This window comes from Anopheles nili, chromosome 2 (assembly GCF_943737925.1).
Source record: "Anopheles nili chromosome 2, idAnoNiliSN_F5_01, whole genome shotgun sequence".
NCBI classification, from domain to species: domain Eukaryota; kingdom Metazoa; phylum Arthropoda; class Insecta; order Diptera; family Culicidae; genus Anopheles; species Anopheles nili.
Window position 1 is genome coordinate 53,061,007 of NC_071291.1, and position 21,500 is coordinate 53,082,506.

The window sequence follows — 21,500 nt, forward strand, 5'->3', positions numbered from 1 at the left end:
TTGGCGTGCGATCGCACACGCAAAACACGAACCGGCGACGAAGGGGGAGAGGGGAGGGGGGATTTTCTTTCCAAAAAGTAGGGGGTGGTGAAAACCACACACACACACGCGCACGCACGCGCACTCACACGGTTCACTTGCGATCTTCCTTCACACGGAGAAGCAAGATCGTGATCGCGATCGCGAATTGCCGGTTTTTTTCGCGTGTTTTGTAGCTTTTCACACGCATACACACACGCACGCGCGCGCCCTCGGTGACAGTTTCCCACCCCAACAAAAGGGTGGTGGTTCCGTTTTTCTTTTTGGTTTCGTCAAATTTTCACCTCCCTTGAGGTTGAAAAAAAACGCCGCTTTCTTCCCGCGTGCTATTAAAAACACCCAAACACACACACGCACACGTGTTTTTGTTGTTGTTGTTGTTGGTGGTGCCTTTGGGGGGGGGGGGGGGGGGGAAGGTGGCTGGGTGGGTGGAATCAAAAATGAAAACAATAACAACAACGCGCTCGGGGATTTTTTTTTGCTTTTTCAGAGGCGCCTCATCTCAATTCATCCCTGCACTTCTGCTGCAAGCGACCGGTTGTTCACGTGCGTGGGAGACACACATGGCCCTGTTTAAACGCCTTTAACACACATACACGGCCACATGCACACAAACACACCGATTTTCGCGCTCAATATTCCCGAATAATAATCTCTTGCCAAAGTACTCGACAAAGTGTAGCTTCTTCCCCGTGGAAAACCAAGGACGGACACACTCCGTTGGCGACACACGACGCTCTGGGGGAATATTTTTTGTTTTGTTTTTCGCTCCGCTGCTAATTAGCTCTAATTATGTTGCGCTGTTTTCGTGTTCCATACACGCACACCTCCACGCACACAGGCACAGACACAGGCGTACACGATCGCGTAAACTCAACACCCGTTCACAACCACCCAAAGCTTTCGCCGGGCGTCATTTCACGCTCCTGAAGGACTTGGCACTTTGGCTTTGGGGTTTTTTCGTTGCGATAGAGCGACGACTTCACGCACTGAGGGTTTTTTCTTCGCCGAATCGATCAGTGAGATGGGTGAAAAAGGCCCTCTTTTAACAGCCAGAAACGTCTCACGAACAGCCTCGAGATGCGTGCGTGATTAAGCTTTGCCGGGCGCAGTTATCAGCAGCAGTCGTTGCTCGGGCATTCGGGCAGCTGTTGCTGGTCGTGACACAAAACTGGGAAGTCGATTATCTCGCACAAACACCCCAAACCCGAGCGATCGCAGCCCTTTCTAACTTGTAGCTAGTCACACACGCGAAGGCCGGCTTCCGGAAGGAGACTCGGGCAAGAAGTCTTTCCCATATGTGTCTCGCACTATCGTTTTTTTTTTTTTGGTGTGTGCTTCGTCTAATGCTGTTTCTTTCGCTGCTTGGTGCTTGATGGTGTGAAAAACCGGAAGCGACAGTTCCTAAAATCACTCGCTTTCGTAAGAAGAATTCAGGAACCACTTGTTGCGCTTGAGGCCGGTGAAAAACAAATCCACTTGTTCACGTGTGGGTATTTTTTTGTTGTTGTTGTGTGTTGCAGCAGGATACAGCCAGGACACTGGCCGGTCGGACCCTGATCACAATCTCGCGCACGTTTGTGGGGATTTAAATTTGATTTCAGCGGTGGTTTATTTTTCACTAACTCACGCTCGTCACACGGTGGTGGAAAACTGATAACGAAACACACGGCCAAATTTTTCCGCCTTCTCCACTTTTTACCAAAGGACGTTATGCCCTGCGGCAGGGATTTTGCTTTAAAGTTGGTTCGCCGGTTCTTTCCTTTTTCGCCTTTAAACGCTCGTCTCAGCACTTTGGGTGTAATTTTTGTGTCGTCTGAACACGCGGTAACTGATGCGACGCTCTCTGCGGGCGGCCGGAAAATGCGCGCGGCGGAAAATGCGTCCGCTCGGGTCGAGCTCTCACGGGTAAGTAAATAAAAAATAAATAAAAAACCCTCCCAAACCGTGATCGCCGACGCCGCCGCCGCCAGATGTGCAACAAATTGCTGAGTGCCGGCACTCACCGGCACCGAGCGTCATTTAGCCGGCTCCAGTGGGTGGGTGTGTGCGTGAGTTCGGTGTGTGGTGCATGGTGGGAAAGGCTCAATAAAAACCTTTAAATTTAGACCGTGTAGGAGTTGCGAAGGGTCAGAATTAACGATTCTCTATCGAGGTTCAATGAAAGTCGGTACGATTGGAAGTGAGTATTTTTTTCTTAGTCTTTTTCATTCAATTATTTCTCTTTTATCGTTCTGTACGTCAGAAAATCCTTTTGCTCAGTTTTTGGCCAATATTCATGGCAATTTACCACTGTGCAATGGTTGTGGTCGTTGAGTAGCATCCAGAATTAAGCCGCATTCAGACGGTAGAAAAAATACTCAAACCAATTTTAAAGCTTAATTTTATTTTGTGTAATCTAGTATAAATGAAAAAGCTTTTTAAATGATTAGGACTGCTAGGTCAGTAAACTAAATCCAAATTGGAAGCTCAATTTTTTTTATGATTCTGGATAAACTAATCAAAGGATGCCATGAGCCCGTGAGAAACCTAAACAGCTGTGAGCATCCTTGAGGAGTTGTTCCGACCCGCGCTGGGTGGATTGAGTGGATCATAAAAACGATTTAAAGGCACTCAAACACTTGTTGCAATTAGCTCTCGTACCATGTTGGTGGCTAAAATCCCATACGGAGTATTTTCGTCAATTTAATTAAATTTTCTTATATGTACTGATGTCTATTAGTTTTGCAGTTAAATTAATCACATATATTTTGCCCTGAAGATGGTTTTGGGAATAAAAATCATCTGCTTATGGGCGTAAATCTTGCCTAGGTCCAACAGTGGCCCTTTCGAGCCCAAGAACAGTCTTGCACTTGCGCTCCAAGCCGGAGCTATAGTTCCGTGCGTGAGTTTCAGTTCATATCACCAGTGAGAGCTAATTAGCGGCAAATTGTTAATGGTTTTATCCACTACATATAGTTTTAAAATATTATAGCAAATAGTTTTACAAACAATGACCAATCAAATATCATTTGAAATAGTTGACGAGCTGCAGACATAAGAATGCATAGAAAATGATTAGCTTGCCGGTTTCATAGTGAGTGGACGTAGTGAGAATTTCTTCTCATTATGAGATGAAAAGGGGTTTTCATCCAACATTAAATCAACTTTTATATTTATCCTTTCAACATGAAAACGGCTAAATATGAATCCAAAAGCTTGTGTAGCATTACTTAATTACACAAATCACAAATCAAAATTACATAGTAAACAAATTTGATACTGCTCTTTGTTCGTAAGTAATGATACTAAAAATTGAAACTTTAATTTAAAATTCAATTATCCATTTTGCATTTAATTATGCCAAATGTGAAAAATGTACATGATATGCATGAAATTTTTCATAAAAATCGTTTTGTTTTCGTTCCTCAAAAAGTCGAATTGCATGCCAGGAAGTGCCCATTTACGGGAAATGTTGATATTCCATTGCAATTTGATGAAAAGTGCCGCTGAATCACATCGAATACTTGTGGCAGTTCCGCGAATGGTGTCGCAAATTCCGAACTGGAAATTTTTTACGAGCGAAACGGAGACCGTGACCGACCATGGAAAACGGATTGTCGAATTGGTTTGGTGCCAAAAATGAACAATTTTTATAAAGGATTTTTGCATGTGAATAACCAGAAATATCGGCAAAACATGAGGTTAGCAAGAGCATTTGCTTTTAGCATTAAATTGTTACCGTTTTTATACTATAAACGTTCAAGGTTAAAATAGCAGTTTATTAGTCATATTATTAAATTCGGAAACCTTATAATCTTTCTCTTTGCTATTAATTTATCACGAATCAAAATAACGAGCTCTTAGAATATCGTTGCTTAGATCTGCTAACAAAGTTTTCCAAAACGTGATTCCAAGCGGGCCAATAAAGCAAACCGCGATGAATCCGATCGCCATTACATAATAGCCAGAGATGTCATCTTTTGACCATCGCCAAATATTGTCCCATACTCAAGGGGAGGAGAAATTGTTCATCATCGGCCTATCAACGGAGATAACATCGTCATGCGAGAACGAGATACGGATTATTGTACCCTTCCGACCTTGCGCAAGCAGCGATGGGTTGATCGTACGTGTTCACCTCCTCAATTGCATGGGTGCATGGTATCGACGTAAGCTGTTCGATATCAACTTTGGATAAACTGGACGCTAACCTACCCAGCTACGAACGTGTCTACCGCACGACTGATCTGTGGCGGTGGCTAATTGTTGAGCGAAAAAAGAAATAGCCTCGCGTTGATCAGAAAAAGATGACACTATAAAGCGTATGGAGAGTTTTTGCACACTTAAAACGGTGCTGTACAAATAGTGGTCTAAATATTATCTCTATTATTATTGCTTGGATTTGCTTGATATTGTCAACAATAACTATCAAATCAAGTAGAAATCACCATAGTTATATTAATTAACAATAATAACATCACGCAATCTAACTATTTTTCAGTTTCCAGAGTTAAAATGGGATAAAAATAATAATTTTGGACGTTATTTTCTTCCCCTTTGTCATCCGCAGATTGGCTCACTGTGCGCTCAAAGTATCCGGCGCATGTGCCTGAACCGGCGCGTGCCAAACCCCCTTGTGTGCCAGAACGAGCCAACGATATGATGCGCTGAACGGCAGGCGAAATTTCCGTACACCAGAGCGAGAAAAAAACCCAGCTACCAGCAAATCGACTGGTAACCTCCTCGGATTCCTGCGCTCCTATTAGAAAACTGGTATTTTCGAGACTCGAAACAGCTTCGAAAACGCTCGCGTCGCCGGCGTCGATTCGGTATCGTGCGCGCTCGCTCATTCGCACGTACGGGTGCGGAATAAATGGACCGCTTGGAGGTTTTTAACGGAATCCTTGCGCAAGGACCTTTTTACGAGCGGGAAAAAAACACGGAATGTTCAGAAATAACGGACCTTTCATAATAAAAAAGAAAACGCGTAGATTTCTCAATAGAAAATGAAAAAAACGACCTTGAAAGAAAAACTCGCATGGAAAAATGTTCGTTTTAGATGTACAGATAATATATATTTCTCTATTTCGTCCTTCTGGCGCAAACACGATCCACTTTAGATTGTATTACACGTGCAGCTGTCGATCACCTTCTCCCGATGTCGATATGTGATTGTGTGTGTGTGTGTGTGGTGTACAATAATAAATAAAATATCCTTTCGGTTAACACAATACGAAAAGGCGTGATACGACGGCCCTAAAATCTACACCTTTCTGCTCCTCATTCCTGGTCCCCGCTCGTGGGACTTTCGAACATTGAAACGGCGCCGATATCTAAGCTCTAAGCCACATAAATGCACGAAAGAAGCAAGCAAAAAAACGCGACCTAACGCTCCTGAATGTCCTGGAACTTGCACGTCGATCGCAAGAAGAAAAAAAAACAAACGCTCTTAATGTGCCTTCCGCTTTTTTTCGCACAGCTCAACGAATAATTTCCTTGCAAATATGTGCTCTTTCCAAAATGTACAACGAGAGTTGGTTTTAAATTTTAGCTAACAATTAACAGGCGCTTCCTTATATCACTATCTCTCGTTCTTCTCTCAATGTCCTTTCGCTTTCACAACCTTTTAACCGGTTTTTATTCCTACTCTCCAGCGCCACTCAACTTCACGCTCCCTTCTCTATCACGCATCTTCCTTCTTTGAGTATATCGTGACTAATTAATGCCAACGTTACGTTAAAATGAAAAAAAAGAATAACGATGATTAGCAGCAGCTTGCACGGTGGAGAGAAAAAAAAAGAAATGCAGCATCACAAAACGAGTGTGTGAGTAAAAACGAAGCGATGATGTGCTGGCTGGGCTGGACAGGCTGGATCACTCTAAACCCGCGAAAGGTACCCAAGCTGGTACCACTGGATCATTTCACACCGCAGGTCCAGCTCCGCCAGTGGCAGCTCAAAGCCACCGAGGAATGCATTCTCCTGCAGCGAATCGTGCGACCAGATCGTCACCTGCAGCATCTTTTTCTGGATGAAATCGAGCGGGAGCCGATATTCCAGCTAGCAAACGAGAGAGAGAGAAAGAGAGAGAAGAAATCCGTGTTAAAGGACGATCTATCAGGACGATCGGTCGACCAAGGTTTCGTTACCGTTTCCATAAAGCTAGGGTTGCAGTTCTTCTTGACGACTTTGGTTTTGCGTTTGGTCGCCTTCGAGCTGTCCGGTTTGAGGTACACCTTCACGTACGTGTTCGGTGGTTGACCGCCCGGTGTCGTCGGTAGCGAGAGCGCATGGTGGATCATCACGATCAGCGTGTCCCGGTGGTATTGCATTGAAATCTTTATCTTCCCACCGACCGTCGGTGGTTGGCCATCTTCAATAACCGCAGGTGTACCTGATGCAGAAAGGAGACGACGAAGGATTAGACAAATGTCCTTTTTTGTTCTCGAGAGCTAATAAAACGCTGCTCCAACTTACCCTTCACCTTAGCCGAATTAATGTCAGCCTCCTGCTGATCACGCAACAGCGGATGGAAGAACGTGTATACGAGGTTGGAATGTGCGATTTCGTCGGCCGCGTTGAACAGCGAGATGAGAAACTGGCGGATCTCTGGAAGACGGCGTTCGGCGACGACCTTAACGTTCGACCGGCCCACGTGGATGCCGGATGGTAGGCTGTCGAATGAAAGCAACAACAAAAAATGCTCGAAAATGTTAGAACAGATCAACAAACATTAGAGGAGGCTCGAGTGCCGACAGACAGGCTGTAGTAGGGACTTGTGCAAAAAAAAAGAAAAAAAATCCACCCACCATTATCAAACCCTCCTCCCTGATAACGTGGAGATGTTCTCCACAAAACGCCATCGGCTTTGATTACCTAAAACCCTCTTATTCCCAGTAGATTGGAGCAACGAGGACAACTATTAGGTATTACGATACGCCACACGTACGTGATGCGGCGGAAGTACGCTGATGCCGCCTTTAACAAATTCTGGATTGTGCACGAAACACGAACGAGCTCATATCAAAGCTCGGAGGGCGCCGATTTGGGCGATAAAACACACACACACACATAAACCTTTGAGGTTCCAACCTCAAGCCTTTTCACGGTCCGCGAGGTCGGTTGTTTCAATGAAACAATTCCAATGATAAGATATCGAAACGACGGAACGAACCATCGAATGGAATGGAGCCGCTTTCCCAAAGATACCTACTATCTAGCGAAACGTTCGATGCCGCGTTTTGAGTACGCGACTCGCGAGTACTCAGTCCATAGGAACCTCCATCGGGAACGGGTGGTCTACGGGAATATTTATTTATAACACACGAGTGTGCGCCACGTACACGCCCCGGTGAGGCTAGGAAGCGAACGAAGCGAGCGATGGGACTGAAGTTAAAGTGGTTCCGACGAAGGATCACCTTCGAAGGTGTACCACGGGCAGAAGAGCGCAATATACGGCGCAAGGAGGTATGTAGTTGTGTCCGGGGGAAGGAAAATCCTTCACTAAAATGGTTCCATTGCACCGATTTAATGTGACTTTACCGCCGAATCCACGACAGACTACGAGCGGAACCGTAACAGGGGTTTATCGACAGAGTGCTCATTTCGAGGACTACATTGAGCCGGTGTCATCTTCTTATTGGACACCTCCACCACAAGCGATAGCGCGAGCAAGTAAGCATTGGGTTTAAATGAGGGTCGAATTCCCAGGATCTCGTAGTAACTCCGAGAATATTGCATCCTAACAGCATTCCGTCCAAGTAAGGATGTTCCTACACCAACCAAACCAGCGGAGGCTACGACAACAACGTCCAACAATGCGCTATTGCGTACGCAGACCCCAACGGAATCACCAACAACTTCATCAACATCATCCCCACCACCTCCGGTGGCCATTCGCACCGGAATCTCCTCCGTCAGCAGGCCACACTCAATGGGTAATGGCGTCATCGGTGGTGCGAGTGATAAGATAGGTGAACGAGTGCAATACACCGGCGGGTATGAAATGCCACCTGAACCGACGTACGCTGCGCCTCAGCCTCCGGTTAGGAAGAATGGAGCGAAATTCGCCAAAGCCCGATCGGTGGGAAATTTGTCGGTGGAAAACAACGGCGCGTCGGTGGAGAAGATGTTGAGTGGACAGCTTAACGAAGCAATGGCAGTGCCACACTCGGTGGAGGTGTTGTTGGACACTACCCATCATGGAGGTACTACTTCCACTCTTTCTCCACCATCCGTCCAACGTGAGCAACAGGTTGTTGTGCCAATGCCAAGATCAGCGTCAAGCAATTCACTGCCAATTCGTGACGTGACTCTAGAAGTAAAACAAGAGCTTCCTCGAGAGAGGGAAGTAAATTTAACATCTGATTACGTGGAGTCTCTAGCCACCGAGGAACGACAGGATGAGGAACCGATCTACGATTCCTTCCAAGCGATATTCGAACGGGTGAAAATCCGCAAACCTGCCAATCCTGCTGCACAACGATCCGACACAACGTCGAGTGCTTCGGAAGTTTCCGAAGTACCTTCTCCTCCATCAGAACTGATTGTGGAGGAGCAACCTACAGTCACCGAGCCACCGAAACAACCTTCCCCAACGGTGCCGAAATCAATTCTAAAAAAACGTGCCCCACCACCACCTGAATTGCCGCCCATCACCGTGGAAGCGACCTCGAGTATGGTGAATTTCCCAACCGAACCCGTGATCATGATTCCGACTCCACCACCAAGGACTACGCGGATCACCACGACGACACCGGCCATTGAAGAACCTGCGGAACCTCTCTCATTCGTTGCTGTAAAAGAGAGAATACAGCATGAATCTAAACCAACTCCGATGCCGCTTTCTAATGGGGCTAAAAACGACGATTCCGACGACTCCGATGACTTCAATTGGGACTTTGTGCAACGGCATCGATCAAGCATCAACCAAACGGTGGCCGCCCAAACGCAGATCGATCCGGAAGTGCTGCGGAATGCTCCTGCATCATTACGAAACGGTCCACCCGGGGGTTTGCCATCGACCCGTGGCCAACCGGAACCTATCGCTCAACCACGGACGCTGCGTGGAATGCGCAACCAAAGGGTACATCAACTCGATAACAACACAAGCAGGAACGGTGTTGCTGCAGGTGCCACAGCGCTAGAAGTTCCCCCTCGAAAGGCACGCGCCAGTGACTCAAACGAATCGGAAACGTCTGCCTAAAACGTGTTACTAATAAATCGCAACAACGTCGATCCATTTGGCGTTGGGGGAAAAAACACTCACGGTGGGCTTTAGTCATTAATCACCATATCACAATGAGTAAGTGACCGGGTGAGTCACACGGTTGCCGATAAAATTCCTACATCATCTCATCGTTTATGTCCGATATCAAACACGGTGTTGTGGCACGAGTCTGGTCAGCTTAAAAGGTCAAAATGCGCTTCTTCCGAGAACTGGCTCTCCACTTACCTGTGTAGTTTGGCTAGCGGGAAGTGTAGGCATAGCTTCTGGTGGAATTCGCAGAATTCTTTGTACGAGCGGAACAGGTACGCCGCGTCCGGTTGATGCTGCCGCTCGACCCGTAATATGTACGTGTAATACTTCTCCTGATCGTATCGTTTCTGAAACCCGTGCACTGCGACCGTTTTCAACCGACCGTCTTGGGCCATCCTGGGGAGGCAAAAAAAACCATCGTTAGATGTTACTTCCGACAGGATCTATAGCCGGTACTCACGTGTAAACCCGCGGTATAAAGCTCAACAGCTCACCATCGCCCGTTTCGGCGGAAAACTTCATCTGCGCGATGTTGTGCAAGAAGAAGTTAAACTGCGTGAACCACGACTTGAGCGAGATGTGAATCATCTTTGCGAATGTGGCCGCTGCCTCCGGGTTCGATTGGCCCGGGAGTAGCGCGTTCCGGACGTAATTTACCGCTTCCACCGTCACGCCTGGGATGCCGGAAGTTGCCATCAAGGCAAACATGTGCAACAGCAAGTCACTGTGCCGGCGGACGATGTTAAACGCCGTGCAGCACAGATCGACGAACTGATGGAACTTGGCTGACGGACGATCACCTCCGTTTATCACATACGCCATGTCAGACGTCAGCACGAATGGCGTTCGATCACTGGAAAAAAGGATAAATGAGGAAATGAATAACGGTCTTGGGAGTTAGAGCATGCTCCGGAACCCATCTACGTACCGTTTAAAGTTACCAAACATCTGCGCGTCACCGAGAAACTTTCCAAAGTCGATGTGAAACAGATGCCCGGACGTCTTGAGCATAATGTTGTCGTTATGCCTATCACAAATGCCGAGTATGTACGTTGCCACCGAGTATCCGGCGCACGAGCGCGTAAAGTTCTCCACCGCCCGCTGATACTCAAGCTGGCTTGGATTCTGCTTCGCCAGCCACTCCGCGATCGATTTATCCTTAAACGACCCGGTCACACCCCACTCGACCTGGATCTTGCGCAACGTTTCCGAATCTGACACAAGTTCGATCATACCACGCTTGTACGCCGTCGGCACACAGTTAAACGTGACCATCTTTAGGTCGAGCCCTTCACGCAGCCACATCTTGTCCATGATCCGCACCATCTGGATCGTGAGTGCGTCCTGCTGCAGATCGTCACCCGCTTTAAAGATGGCTGGTACCACAACTCGATCGGGTCCTGCGAAGGTGATCTTCAACGGGAGCGTGTTCGAGTTGAAGTAGTTGCAACTGCGTACGACCACACCGGTCACTTCGGAACCCGGTTCGAGTGGTAGCACGGTTGGAGCGTCAATCAGCATCTGGTTGACAGACTCGAGGCCCTGTTTCAACATCTGCAACCGGTGTGTGTCCTTCGCTTGCTTCACACTCTGAGCCACTTCGCCGAGTCGCTTGCACATCAGGTTTTGCGAGAGGAACCGCTTCGTTAGCTTCTCACCGCAAATCGCCAGCAACGCGCGCAACATCAGCAGGTTACGCCGGTGATAACGTGCCTGATTCATCAACACCTCGTCACAAACCGTCTCCTGTGTGTCGATCATGTTTTGGGGTGCCTCACCGGGCAGACTATGCAGCAGCAACCAGTAAAGGTGATGCGCTATTCTCGGTGACTCAAGCGACTTCCGGAGTAGCAGGATAGCTAGTGGTGAACCCTCATAAGTGTCGTGTTTCAACGCCTGCAGCAGTTGGGGTAGATAGTCCACCAGCTCGTCGTTTGGCATAGCTGAAATCCACTCCACGGCTTGACGGCGCACCTCCAGATCCGGATAACGCGGCAGCAGCAATTCCAGCGCCTGCACCGGACTGAGCACTGTCCAGGATTTAATGAGCGCGTGTAGATCCGCCAAACAAGCGTAGTCCCAGCTATGCGCGGCGTGCAATATCTTAGGCAATGCGTGCGGGAACCGATGCAGATAGTGGCGCTTTTCCCACAGTACTTCCCGCTTCTCGAGCTTATCCGGTGAGTAACCCTGCTCGGCCGTGTCAATTAACTCCTGCTGCAGGTTGCGATCGAGACTGGCAAAATCCAGCTGCACCACCTGCGGCAGATTGGAGATCGGTTCCGGGAAAAGCACCGCACCACCGTAACTCGGTATTTCGATGCCAAGAATCGGATAGCTGGCCCCGATCGGGTACGTGCCCTTCGATGGTGCCGGTCCAAAGTACTTATCCGTCGTCGGAGGCCACATCGGCAGCAGATACGAACCCTGGATCATTTTCCGTTCGAAATCGAAAAACTGCAGCGAACTCCAACCCAGCTCCACCTTCATCATCCGCCCTTCTGAACCGCCACTATCGCCCACTCCGGTGGGTGGGGGTGCATTGGCCGTGCCCGTTCCTCCGTCACTTCCACCACCATCTACAGGTTCCCGCGTGCAACCGTACAGCACCAGCACAAGGCGAGCTTCACGTGGCATCGTGCAGACCGGATTCCGGAACATGATCCACGAGTTGAACGTCAACCGTGGGTAGATGCCGGACAGCTCGTTCGAGCACTGCACAACGTACGGTTCGCTAATGTACCGGGCACCGTGGTAAATCTGCACTCCGAGGTTGTACTCGTCGTGTTTCCAATGCATCGGAGGTCGGTGCAAACAAGTCACGCTAACCATCACTGCCTGCGAAATGTTGCAGATCGAGATCGGGTTCGCATTGTATTCGGGCACGTTTACGCAGAAGTTGACGCGGAATGCACGGGTGTAGATTTCCAGCAGGCTCTGGATTGCGTGGCGTACCTCGTTGCACCGATATCGGATTTGTTCAGGCATTGTGCGTGGTCTGAGCTTCACCTCCGCGTAATCACCGCTTTCAGACATGATCGCGAGGCTGCCATTATTGTACAGCTGTTCATCTCCACCTTCGCCGTAGCTGTACACGGTTTGCACGTTATCGCAGTACCGTCGCAGCTCCTCGATCGATTTTGCAATCTCTAGCGTATCGAGGGATCCGAGTAGGTTGCATATTGCTTTCACCGCTTGGATCACACCGGAACAGGACAGGATCGTGCGACCTGATGGTCCATCGTCGGCTGAAGACTGTAGCTTCTCGATTTCAGCTTCGAGCGTCTCTAACAGGATCATGAGATCGTCGTAACCGATCGAGAGTGCCGTTTCTTTCGGCACTAGGTGCTCCAGCCGCAGATCCGCATTCTGATCGTCGTCCTGTGCCGTTCGCGCTATCGCTCGCATTGTACGGGCTGTTTTCGGAACAAACCCTAGCTGAACGTCGTGTTCGAGCTTGATGCTATCATGCACACATTGTAGTTGATTTAGACGCGATCGCACACACAGGATCTCTTGGATGCCGATCGCTTTCAGCACGTAATCGCTCACCGTCAACCGGATTTGACCCTCGAGCGCACAGTACACCTGCGCAATCACATGCTCGACCGTGGTCGTAACTGTGGAAGGATAAACGCACGATTAAATCACCATCGGAAAGGAAATTAACCCACGAAGCATATACTCACTATCACAGGTAAATGGTATCGGTGGTCCGTAGCCATCAATTTGACCCTTCGTTTGGTCGCCTTCACTGAAACAATCCAGAGCCGGATGCACCAGCAGCTTGATGCTCGTTCCCTCTTGATAGCGATTGTCGAATTCCGCTGCTACAATGTGGCCCACATTTGTGCCTTCATCTTCAAAATGATATTGGTCTAACAAACAGAAAGGATAACGTGAAATAATCATATTTCCCAGAGTCCTAATGTCAGATCCTAGGGATCAATCCTTTGCTAACCTCTCAGCTGCTTCACCATCGTGTAAAATGCAACCAGCTCTTTATCGCAGGTCTTTGCAACCACCACGTTCTCGTACAGCTTGTAGGGCATAGCGCGACGTCCAGTATTACCCACCGGGGCCATCTTTCGTTGCATGATCTCGTACGTCGACTGTTCGTCGTGGTGGGCCGGTGTGCCTCGCAGCATCGTGTGGTAAAAACCACCAGCTGAATTGCGCGGTGGCAATGGTGGAGGTTCACCATCTCCAGCGGCCAGTGGCGTGGACATGGACACTTCACCAGGGCTCGTAACCCATCCGTACGTGCAGCTTTCGGAAAGGGATCCGCCGGGTGTATCGGGTGGAATTGCTCCTACGGCACCGTACAAGGAGGCCGGCGGTGATAGGGGTGTGGCTGTTTTATCCGAAAGGGACCGATTGACGACGGCTTCATAGACGGGATCCGAGTACTGTGTGCCACCGGTGTAGATGTAGTCGAACGGATCGTAATCCTCGTAGTAGGTGGAGGCCGTTTCATCTGTTTAAAAAAAGGAAGATAACAAGAAAAAGAAAAACAATTGATTAGAAACAGATGGAAAAGCTCCGGAAAAATCGCACAAAAAAAGGAATCGTCTGCAGACAAGTGTAACGCGTCCCGTTCGCGACTACCAGCCTAAGCTACACACATGTACAAGAACGTTAAACTATTGCATCGCAATACATTTAAAAAACCAAATTTACACCCCCTATTTAACAAACAAATGCCAAACCTTTCGAATTTCTTTTAGCCTTCTGAGCACCGAGAGACAACCGCACGCGCAACACTTTCATCATTTTACACTGCTGCCGCTTGTCGAGCGTTTAAACGCAACATTACAAATGGAATATTAAAAGAGATACCGTCGCCATTCATAAGAGGAAAGATAAAACTAGCTTTATTGCGTTTTCGATTCGTATGCGGTTTCCGTTGGATGTTGGTTACTTTTTTTTTTGCTGTCCTCCTTCCTGCGCTTATGTTTGCACAATCCGCTCACTCGATTAGCCCTGCACACATTGCACCTAGCACACTGTTCGATCGCACAAGTACGTCGGCCAGCCGGCCGGCTCTATCAGTACGACTCGAGGGCCGCTCGTACGGGGGAGATGGCCATAAAGGAGCACCAACAAAGTAGCGTCTGGTTTATGTTATGACTACTTATTGTAACTAAAAAATCTAATATTTTAAACGCGATAAAGCATGCGGTTCTTTCGCTCGATCGGCTATGCAGCTGATGCCACTGTTTCTAGTATTCTAAGCAATAAGGCACGATACTTTAAGGACAAATGTTACGTTCACACGCCAACGCATCACCGCGAGCATATGCGAATGATGCGCGTGAGGTTGTTTCTTTTTTAGAATATTACGTACGCTTCACCATTCACAAACAACGCAGCACCAAACGTGACACACAATGGTTTGGTATGGGGACTGATAAGATTAAAGCACGATAAAGACCGTCCCGAGGAATACGGCACTACATAAGCGCACCTGTCTGTTCCGCAATACATTCATACACTAATACTATCGAGCGCAACAACTACAGCATTGTTTGAACATAAAATTTATCATCTTTTGACATACGAGTAGGTTTCTCTGAGGCTCTAGGTAAACGCGTCTGCCTCGAAGTATCCATTTGACCCTAACCATTACAAAGCAAACCCGTACGAAACGGGCAGCACAATTCCATCTCACTCGTGTTGCAGTGTTGGCGCAACATGACGGGATTTCCGGCTGCACTGCGAACAAATCTCGCGAGACGCTCTTGGCTAAGCTCGAGCGCGAGCGCCCCCGTCTAATGCCATTAAGCGATAATTACCATGTGCGCGGGAGTGGATATGACGCTATCGCTAGGCACGCTTCGAAGAGAGAAACAAAAACAAATGCACACATTGGCTGCAACTGTGACGCTGTTGCATTCGAGTGCAATTTAGCTCATTGCATGCATGCAATAATACTCTCTCTTGCGCTTGAAAAAACAGTGAATCTGTTCCTATGATACCTAACAGGAGTCAATACGAAAGTAAAAATAAAATTAGCTAATGCCGCGGAATTTCCCTGGTGTGTATAATTTTAACAAAGAAAAAAAAACCCCTCTTTAAAGCGCAGCGAATCAATTTTCCACTATTTTTCTTAACGATAATGTTGTCTTATTTGTTCGAGAAGCGGCGAACTATGTGTGAAATAGATGTGCGGTGTCGTTATCTAACCTACGCTACATTAGAACCTATTATTGTCCGTGCCTGTCTTTTGTCGTGTGCTGTGCTTTTCTACGGAGGAATTGCACCTCGTGCAAGTTGGTCGAATCCGACGACCGCGTGATCTCTAGGGTTGATGTGCTAGTTTACCTTTATCGTCTTCGGCGCTGCTACCACTGGACGAGCGATTGCCGCACAGCAGCGGATCGAACGCTTCCAGCACGGACACGCGCGGGTTGTCCTCGAACCCCAGATCGATTAAATCCGTTCCCTTCGCTCCCAACCGGTTCGAAGGCAGCTGTCCCGAGGGATCGCTTTTCGCGCGCATTACGACCGCTGCATTCGTCGCACCGTCCCGAGCCGGCGATGGTTGCCTAGCGAGTGCTGTAGCAATCACTTGGCTTTGTGGTTGCGAATACGAGCGTCCGGCAGCGCCTAGTTTAGGTACGTGCACTAGAGCCGATTCCGGATTGCTAACCGGTGTCGCTCCATTCATACCGGTAGCGTGCAGTGAAGAATAGCTGGAAGGAGCGACAGGGACACCGAACGGCACTGATGGCTGCGACATCTGAGGTATCTGAGCTGCTGAAGTGTGATGGGTAGTGGCCACCGGAACGGTAGGAAAACTAACACCCGGCACCGTTCCGTAAGGTGCTCCGGCGTACATGGGAGCTGTTATATTGCCCGGATAAACCGGAGGAGCCACGATGCCAGGTGCAGGAGCGTGATTTGCCGTTGCTACGGCATACATCGGCGGACTGTTGTACAAACGGTGCAATTCCTCCGGCGTTAGAGGGTTCGGTTTCGAGGTTTGTTGGTTACTGTACGGAACGAGCTGCATCGAAGCGGCATTGTGAGGTCCTTGAAACAGCGCGGAAGCCTGCTGGGTGCCAGCGGGCTGGTAAGCCATCTGATGGAACCCGTAGCTTGCAGAGGACATGCTGAGGCTACGCTGGGTTTTGAATCCCTGGTCAAACTGCGTCCCAGCACCAACTGCCGGTTGGGTGTTCAGTCTAAAAGAGACAAAAAATCAAATGGTCAATTTAATCACAAAATTACATCCCAAGCTGCCAGGACTACTCACCTGTGCATTTGCTCGACCAATTCCTTAAGGTTGTTCCGGGCTTCCTCCTTCGGATCGGGCGGTTTCGGAATGGCATTAAACGAAATAAGATCTGTTTGATCGGGCGCTTTTCCGCTAGGATGTTGATCGTTTGTAAGTGAATGTCGCGCCAAAATACCCGGATTCCGACTATCGCTATACCGTCGCACCGGTCCAGAGGAATCCGTGGGTGGTGATAAGAAGTTTGACGTACTGGCTGCACCCATCGACCCCAGCACGTTGCCAGCTCCGCATGCAACACGCCGCTGCAAGTACGCCCGGTACTCTTCGAGCGTTTTTGGATCCTGAGCCAGCTCCGGTGTCACTTGCCGCTGTTTGGCCCGGATCTTTTCCAGCTCGTGTGTTTCTAGGCTTAACGCTTTCGCACGCTCGATATCCGCCAGGTACCTCTTCTCGATCTCCAGCTCGTTCGTGTTTGTGGCCATTATTGTGGTGTGTGGGTGTGTGACTGTAGGTCACTGTAGTACCGTTTGGCCAGCGGATGTTGTGTGTTCCGAATGTGTGTGATCTAAAAAAGAAATAGACGCAAATCAAGACATAAATGTCATAGCGAAACAAAGTGTTATCATAAAAAAGCATTAAATCTCGATGAAAAAGCGATAACAAACAGTGAAGTTTTTTTTATCACTATTTCGCTAAAGATTAACCGCAACAAATGGAAGTTAGGCCATAAGGCAGCGACGTAACATTCGACGCTGATTAGCAACTTCCGAGTGTTTATCTTGGCTTGACTTCGCTCCGCTCCCATTAACGCTATATGTCTCGTTCTTATCGGCTGGTGTTCAGTGGGAATAGGAAACCTTTAGCATGAATGAGAGGAAGTTGGTAACAAATACTTGCTTCCACACTCACACACAACCCAGCGACCGAGCTAAAACTAGCGGCAACAAGTGAGGCCCTTGCAATATCGGTGCAGCGAATTGGCTTGTTTTTCTTTTTCACGCGATCGCGATCGTAAAATGTAAACAAAACCCTGAACGCATTCATTCAAGCTTTCATCCACATATCGCGGGGATGGAATGCACGGCACCTCTCCCTCTGTGGCTACTTTGATTTGATTGGCATGGAGCCGCAAACAGGTCCTTTCGATTTGCGCGTTACTTTTGCTGCTCTTCACGCCTGTTATTCGCCTTTAGGCCTCTGGAACGCGCGAATAATCATAACAATCTCAACCGGCCGGGTAACATATGGCGTAAACACTCAACGTCTGTGTAGACCCGCAGCAGGCTGATCAAAGCAGGCCATGGAAGAATGCCGTCAGCGGTTTTATTCCACCCATTTCACTCTCCAAATGGTGGCAAATTACAAACGCACGATTGCATCCGCCGGCCTTTGACCGACCGCACCGACATTCTGCGGGCCTCTATCCGTTTGACCCCCTGCAATGCTTGGGGTGTGAGAAGCGAGTAACCGAGAGAGAGTGTGAAAGAGAAAGGCGAATCTTCTCGCTCACGCTCGCGTACGTCATTCGCACGTACGGGCACACGCATTTATCGAATCGACCGTCAAAAAAAAGTAGGCGCTGGTCGAATTCAGTAATGAATCACACCGATGTAATGCCCATTTTCGGACACCATGTGCCGAAAAACTTCATCCATTCAACGGAACGCTGGGTGTATGAGCACATATGTGAGGGTACATCACTTTAACTCTGCGAATCTTCCGATGCACTTCCGCGTACGATTCCAGCGCGAGACGTGCGGAATTCTTGACGTGTTCTTCTTATTTGCTTAACCGAAAAATCGACGTGGTCGCTACGGACCCACGAGCCTCGCCCATTTCTGTGGATGGCAAAAGTGGGATATTTTCTTTACTACCTTTCCACTGCACTCCGGTCGGCCTTTCGCTATAGCACCCGCAACTGGTAGTTGATGGAAAGTTGCAGCATGTTTGGCCGTTTCAAGCCTCTTCCTGTTTTACGTGTCTTCAGCGAGGCGGAACCAGGGTGCGGGATGAAAATCCACCTTCTTTAGGCTTTTGCACATTTATTCGCGTGCCTGCCGACTATCGAACACTGCTGCACTTTCTACTGAACCGAGGAATGGTTCCGAATTTATGATATTTTCTAACCGAGCTGTACACGCAGCTGCCGTTCACGCGAAACTTCCAAGACTTTTTGACTTTTTCCTTCCTTTTTCTATATTCCACGGCCAATATTTCGGTAAACAGCCCTATTTTGACAGCCGTACCGAGTTGAGTTTATATGGCTGCTAGTGAGGGTTTGAGCTTTGATCGAGCATCGGAAGGATTTTCTATTCATCTCAGATTCATCAGAGTCCTTGAAAATGAACTTCTAAATGCCCATATAAAAGAAATTGCAACAAATTTTTGTTTCATCGATCTTGCTTTTGAATAATTAAACCATGTTATCAACAAGCGCTTGTAATGGCGATGTTTTATAGGTAAACATTCAGTCGACATTCAGTGTTGTCGACGGAGCGATGTTTCCTTCTCAACATGACAATTCGACATTGGAATTGTTTACCTAATTTTCATTAGACGCGCAAGTACAGTGTAAAAGGTAGTGAAAACTTAAATTTCTCTCTAATAGCAATAAATAAAGTGTGTGGTAAGTTTCTTACCTTGTAATATGGCTGTCGCTGCAAGCTTCTTCCGGTGATGTGATGTAAAACTTCTGTTTCATTGTTGCATTACAGCGCGATGGATTTCCAAAACCGCGCCGGTGGCAAAACCGGCGGTGGAGGCATGGCTTCCTGGTCGGAGAGCAACCGCGACCGACGCGAACGTCTGCGGCAACTAGCCCTGGAGACGATCGATCTGAACAAGGATCCCTACTTCATGAAGAACCACTTGGGTTCGTACGAATGCAAGCTCTGTCTCACGCTGCACAACAACGAGGGCAGCTACCTCTCGCACACGCAGGGAAAAAAGCATCAGGCGAACCTCGCCCGACGTGCGGCAAAAGAAGCGAAGGAGGCCCCATGGGTGATTCAACCGGAAAAGCCTCGCATTGAACCGAAGAAGTTCGTCAAAATCGGTCGTCCCGGTTACCGGGTGACGAAACAGCGTGATCCGGAAAATGGCCAGCAGTCGCTGCTGTTCCAGATCGATTACCCAGAGATCACGGACGGTATCGTGCCGCGTCATCGGTTCATGTCGGCGTACGAACAGAAAATCGAACCGCCAGACCGCAAATGGCAGTACTTGCTGTTTGCGGCCGAACCGTACGAAACGATCGCATTTAAGGTCCCGTCACGCGAGGTCGAGAAGACGGAGGGCAAATTCTGGACGCATTGGAACAAAAACACCAAGCAGTTTTTCCTGCAGTTTTCGTTCAAGCTCGAACCGAAGATCATTCCTCCGCCACCGCCAAACGTACACCGGATGCCTCACCCCGGCCGGCCAATGTTCAATCCCGTTCCCCCACCGCCGATGGGTGTCGTTCCGGTTCCGGCTCCACCACACATGTAATCGAAACCCCAGTATACAATAAACCATACATTCTTGGACGAAATTGAATTCCTTGTGTCGTCGATTGAGTAGTTAATTGAGTAGTTTAACAAAATCTATCGATTCCAAGCAAACTCGAGGATGACAGACGAATTTCATTTATATTTTATTTATCCAACATACGGTAACTAAAAATGTGACTCAGGATTCAACCTGAACATCGCAACAACGATGAGAGACAAGAGCCATCGAGAAGCTAATGTCCGAATGAATGAAGTACACATTTTGTTTTTATTATTTTTATGTTTATTTTTCTCATTAGTTTTATGAATAATAATAATAATGAATAATCGTAATAATATTGCTGCATCCCATGTCAGCATGCGCGTTTTCACTCCAGTTCAGTTGATGTTATTATTACGTGTTGTTTTGTTCTCCTTCGCTTCCGGTTTTCTTTCACTACTTTCACGGTTTTTGCTCTCCTTTCAATATTTTAACTTCTTTACCGTGTTGGGAGCGTGTGTGTGTGTTTTTTCTGCTTTTATGCAGTGCACTTTTCTGTGCAACCCAAAAAGAAAACACACGATCACCTCGTACTCTCTTCCTTCTCTACACATTTTCTGCATTCGTTTCGTTCCACTACTATACTTAGGTAAAATTTTTACAATTTCACGACCAACTGGAGATTCCCCTGCAGCCGGGCCACTTCAAACGCATCCGCTTATGCTAAAGTCCCGCAGATGCTAACGCACTGCATTATGCTGCTGCTGTTTAGCCGCGGTGTCCTTTTTCTCAGTGAATTCCGCCGAGAGAAAAAAAAACCACACTCGCGCAACCGCGAAGTACTAGCGCGTGCATCAGCTGGCTTCTGGTTTGAATGGGCCGCTCTTCCTTCCGTCCCATATTTACTTATTTTGTTCTAATCCTTTTTCTGTTTTCTTCAATCTTTCTACAGCTACTACTTCCGGCTTTCGGCAAGTGTTTGCCCTTTTTTTGCTTACGTTTTTGTTTTGTTTTACGTGTGTGTGTGTATATGTTCTCGTTCTCACTAGCATCAGCGTTTACTTTTCCGTTATCGGGTTGTTTTGTTTGCTTTGCTTCGAAATTAAATATATCTCGCAACGCCGGCAATGGCGCACCACATTGAGACTATCGATTCTTGCGGGCATAGAGAACACCATATCGGTATTGATGGTTTGTTTGCTGACTTCCATTCCATCGCTCTCGTGTCCCTTTTGCTTGCCAGCCACCAAAAGGAGCCACGCAAACGGGCGCAACGGGTATATTGCGTTATCATTAGTTTTTGGTTTTATTTACAAAAGAAAGGATTCCGTCCCTTCGGTCTGCCCTTAGCCCGCACCCTGGCGGCCATCCGACCAGGGAGGGGGCGTTTACGACAGCAGAGTAGGGCGGGATAAAACAATCCTTTGCTCATCTCAATCTACGGCCGTTATATCACGGCCATCCGATCAATTTTGCGGTTTTGTAATAGGGGGGGGGGGGGTTATTTAAA

The 21,500-nt window shown here is 48.0% G+C and overlaps 2 protein-coding genes across 2 annotated transcripts; one reads left to right on the plus strand and one right to left on the minus strand.

Annotated features, from left to right (window-relative positions):
* Nucleotides 1-5,828: 5,828 nt before the first annotated feature.
* LOC128730466 (phosphatidylinositol 4-phosphate 3-kinase C2 domain-containing subunit beta) lies at nucleotides 5,829-17,001 on the minus strand. The gene is made up of 10 exons (XM_053823514.1): nucleotides 16,538-17,001; nucleotides 15,604-16,466; nucleotides 13,241-13,756; nucleotides 12,969-13,157; nucleotides 10,208-12,899; nucleotides 9,740-10,132; nucleotides 9,475-9,675; nucleotides 6,498-6,694; nucleotides 6,170-6,414; nucleotides 5,829-6,080 (listed from the first exon to the last, which is right to left on the minus strand). Exons 1-10 carry the CDS (start codon nucleotides 16,999-17,001, stop codon nucleotides 5,901-5,903), a joined length of 5,940 nt encoding a protein of 1,979 aa, XP_053679489.1. The 3' UTR covers nucleotides 5,829-5,900.
* Nucleotides 17,002-19,096: 2,095 nt separating this feature from the next.
* LOC128731806 (splicing factor 3A subunit 2) lies at nucleotides 19,097-20,043 on the plus strand. The gene is made up of 2 exons (XM_053824948.1): nucleotides 19,097-19,145; nucleotides 19,234-20,043. Exon 2 carries the CDS (start codon nucleotides 19,238-19,240, stop codon nucleotides 20,006-20,008), a length of 771 nt encoding a protein of 256 aa, XP_053680923.1. The 5' UTR covers nucleotides 19,097-19,145; nucleotides 19,234-19,237; the 3' UTR covers nucleotides 20,009-20,043.
* The last annotated feature ends 1,457 nt before the right edge of the window (nucleotides 20,044-21,500 follow it).

Coding starts and splice junctions, on each gene's coding strand:
- LOC128730466 (XM_053823514.1), bottom strand. CDS start 17,001: ATGGCCACAAACACGAACGAGCTGGAGATCGAGAAGAGGTACCTGGCG. Junction 16,467..16,537: donor TTGGTCGAGCAAATGCACAG/GTGAGTAGTCCT, acceptor TGTCTCTTTTAG/ACTGAACACCCAACCGGCAG. Junction 6,415..6,497: donor TAATTCGGCTAAGGTGAAGG/GTAAGTTGGAGC, acceptor TTTCTGCATCAG/GTACACCTGCGGTTATTGAA.
- LOC128731806 (XM_053824948.1), top strand. CDS start 19,238: ATGGATTTCCAAAACCGCGCCGGTGGCAAAACCGGCGGTGGAGGCATG.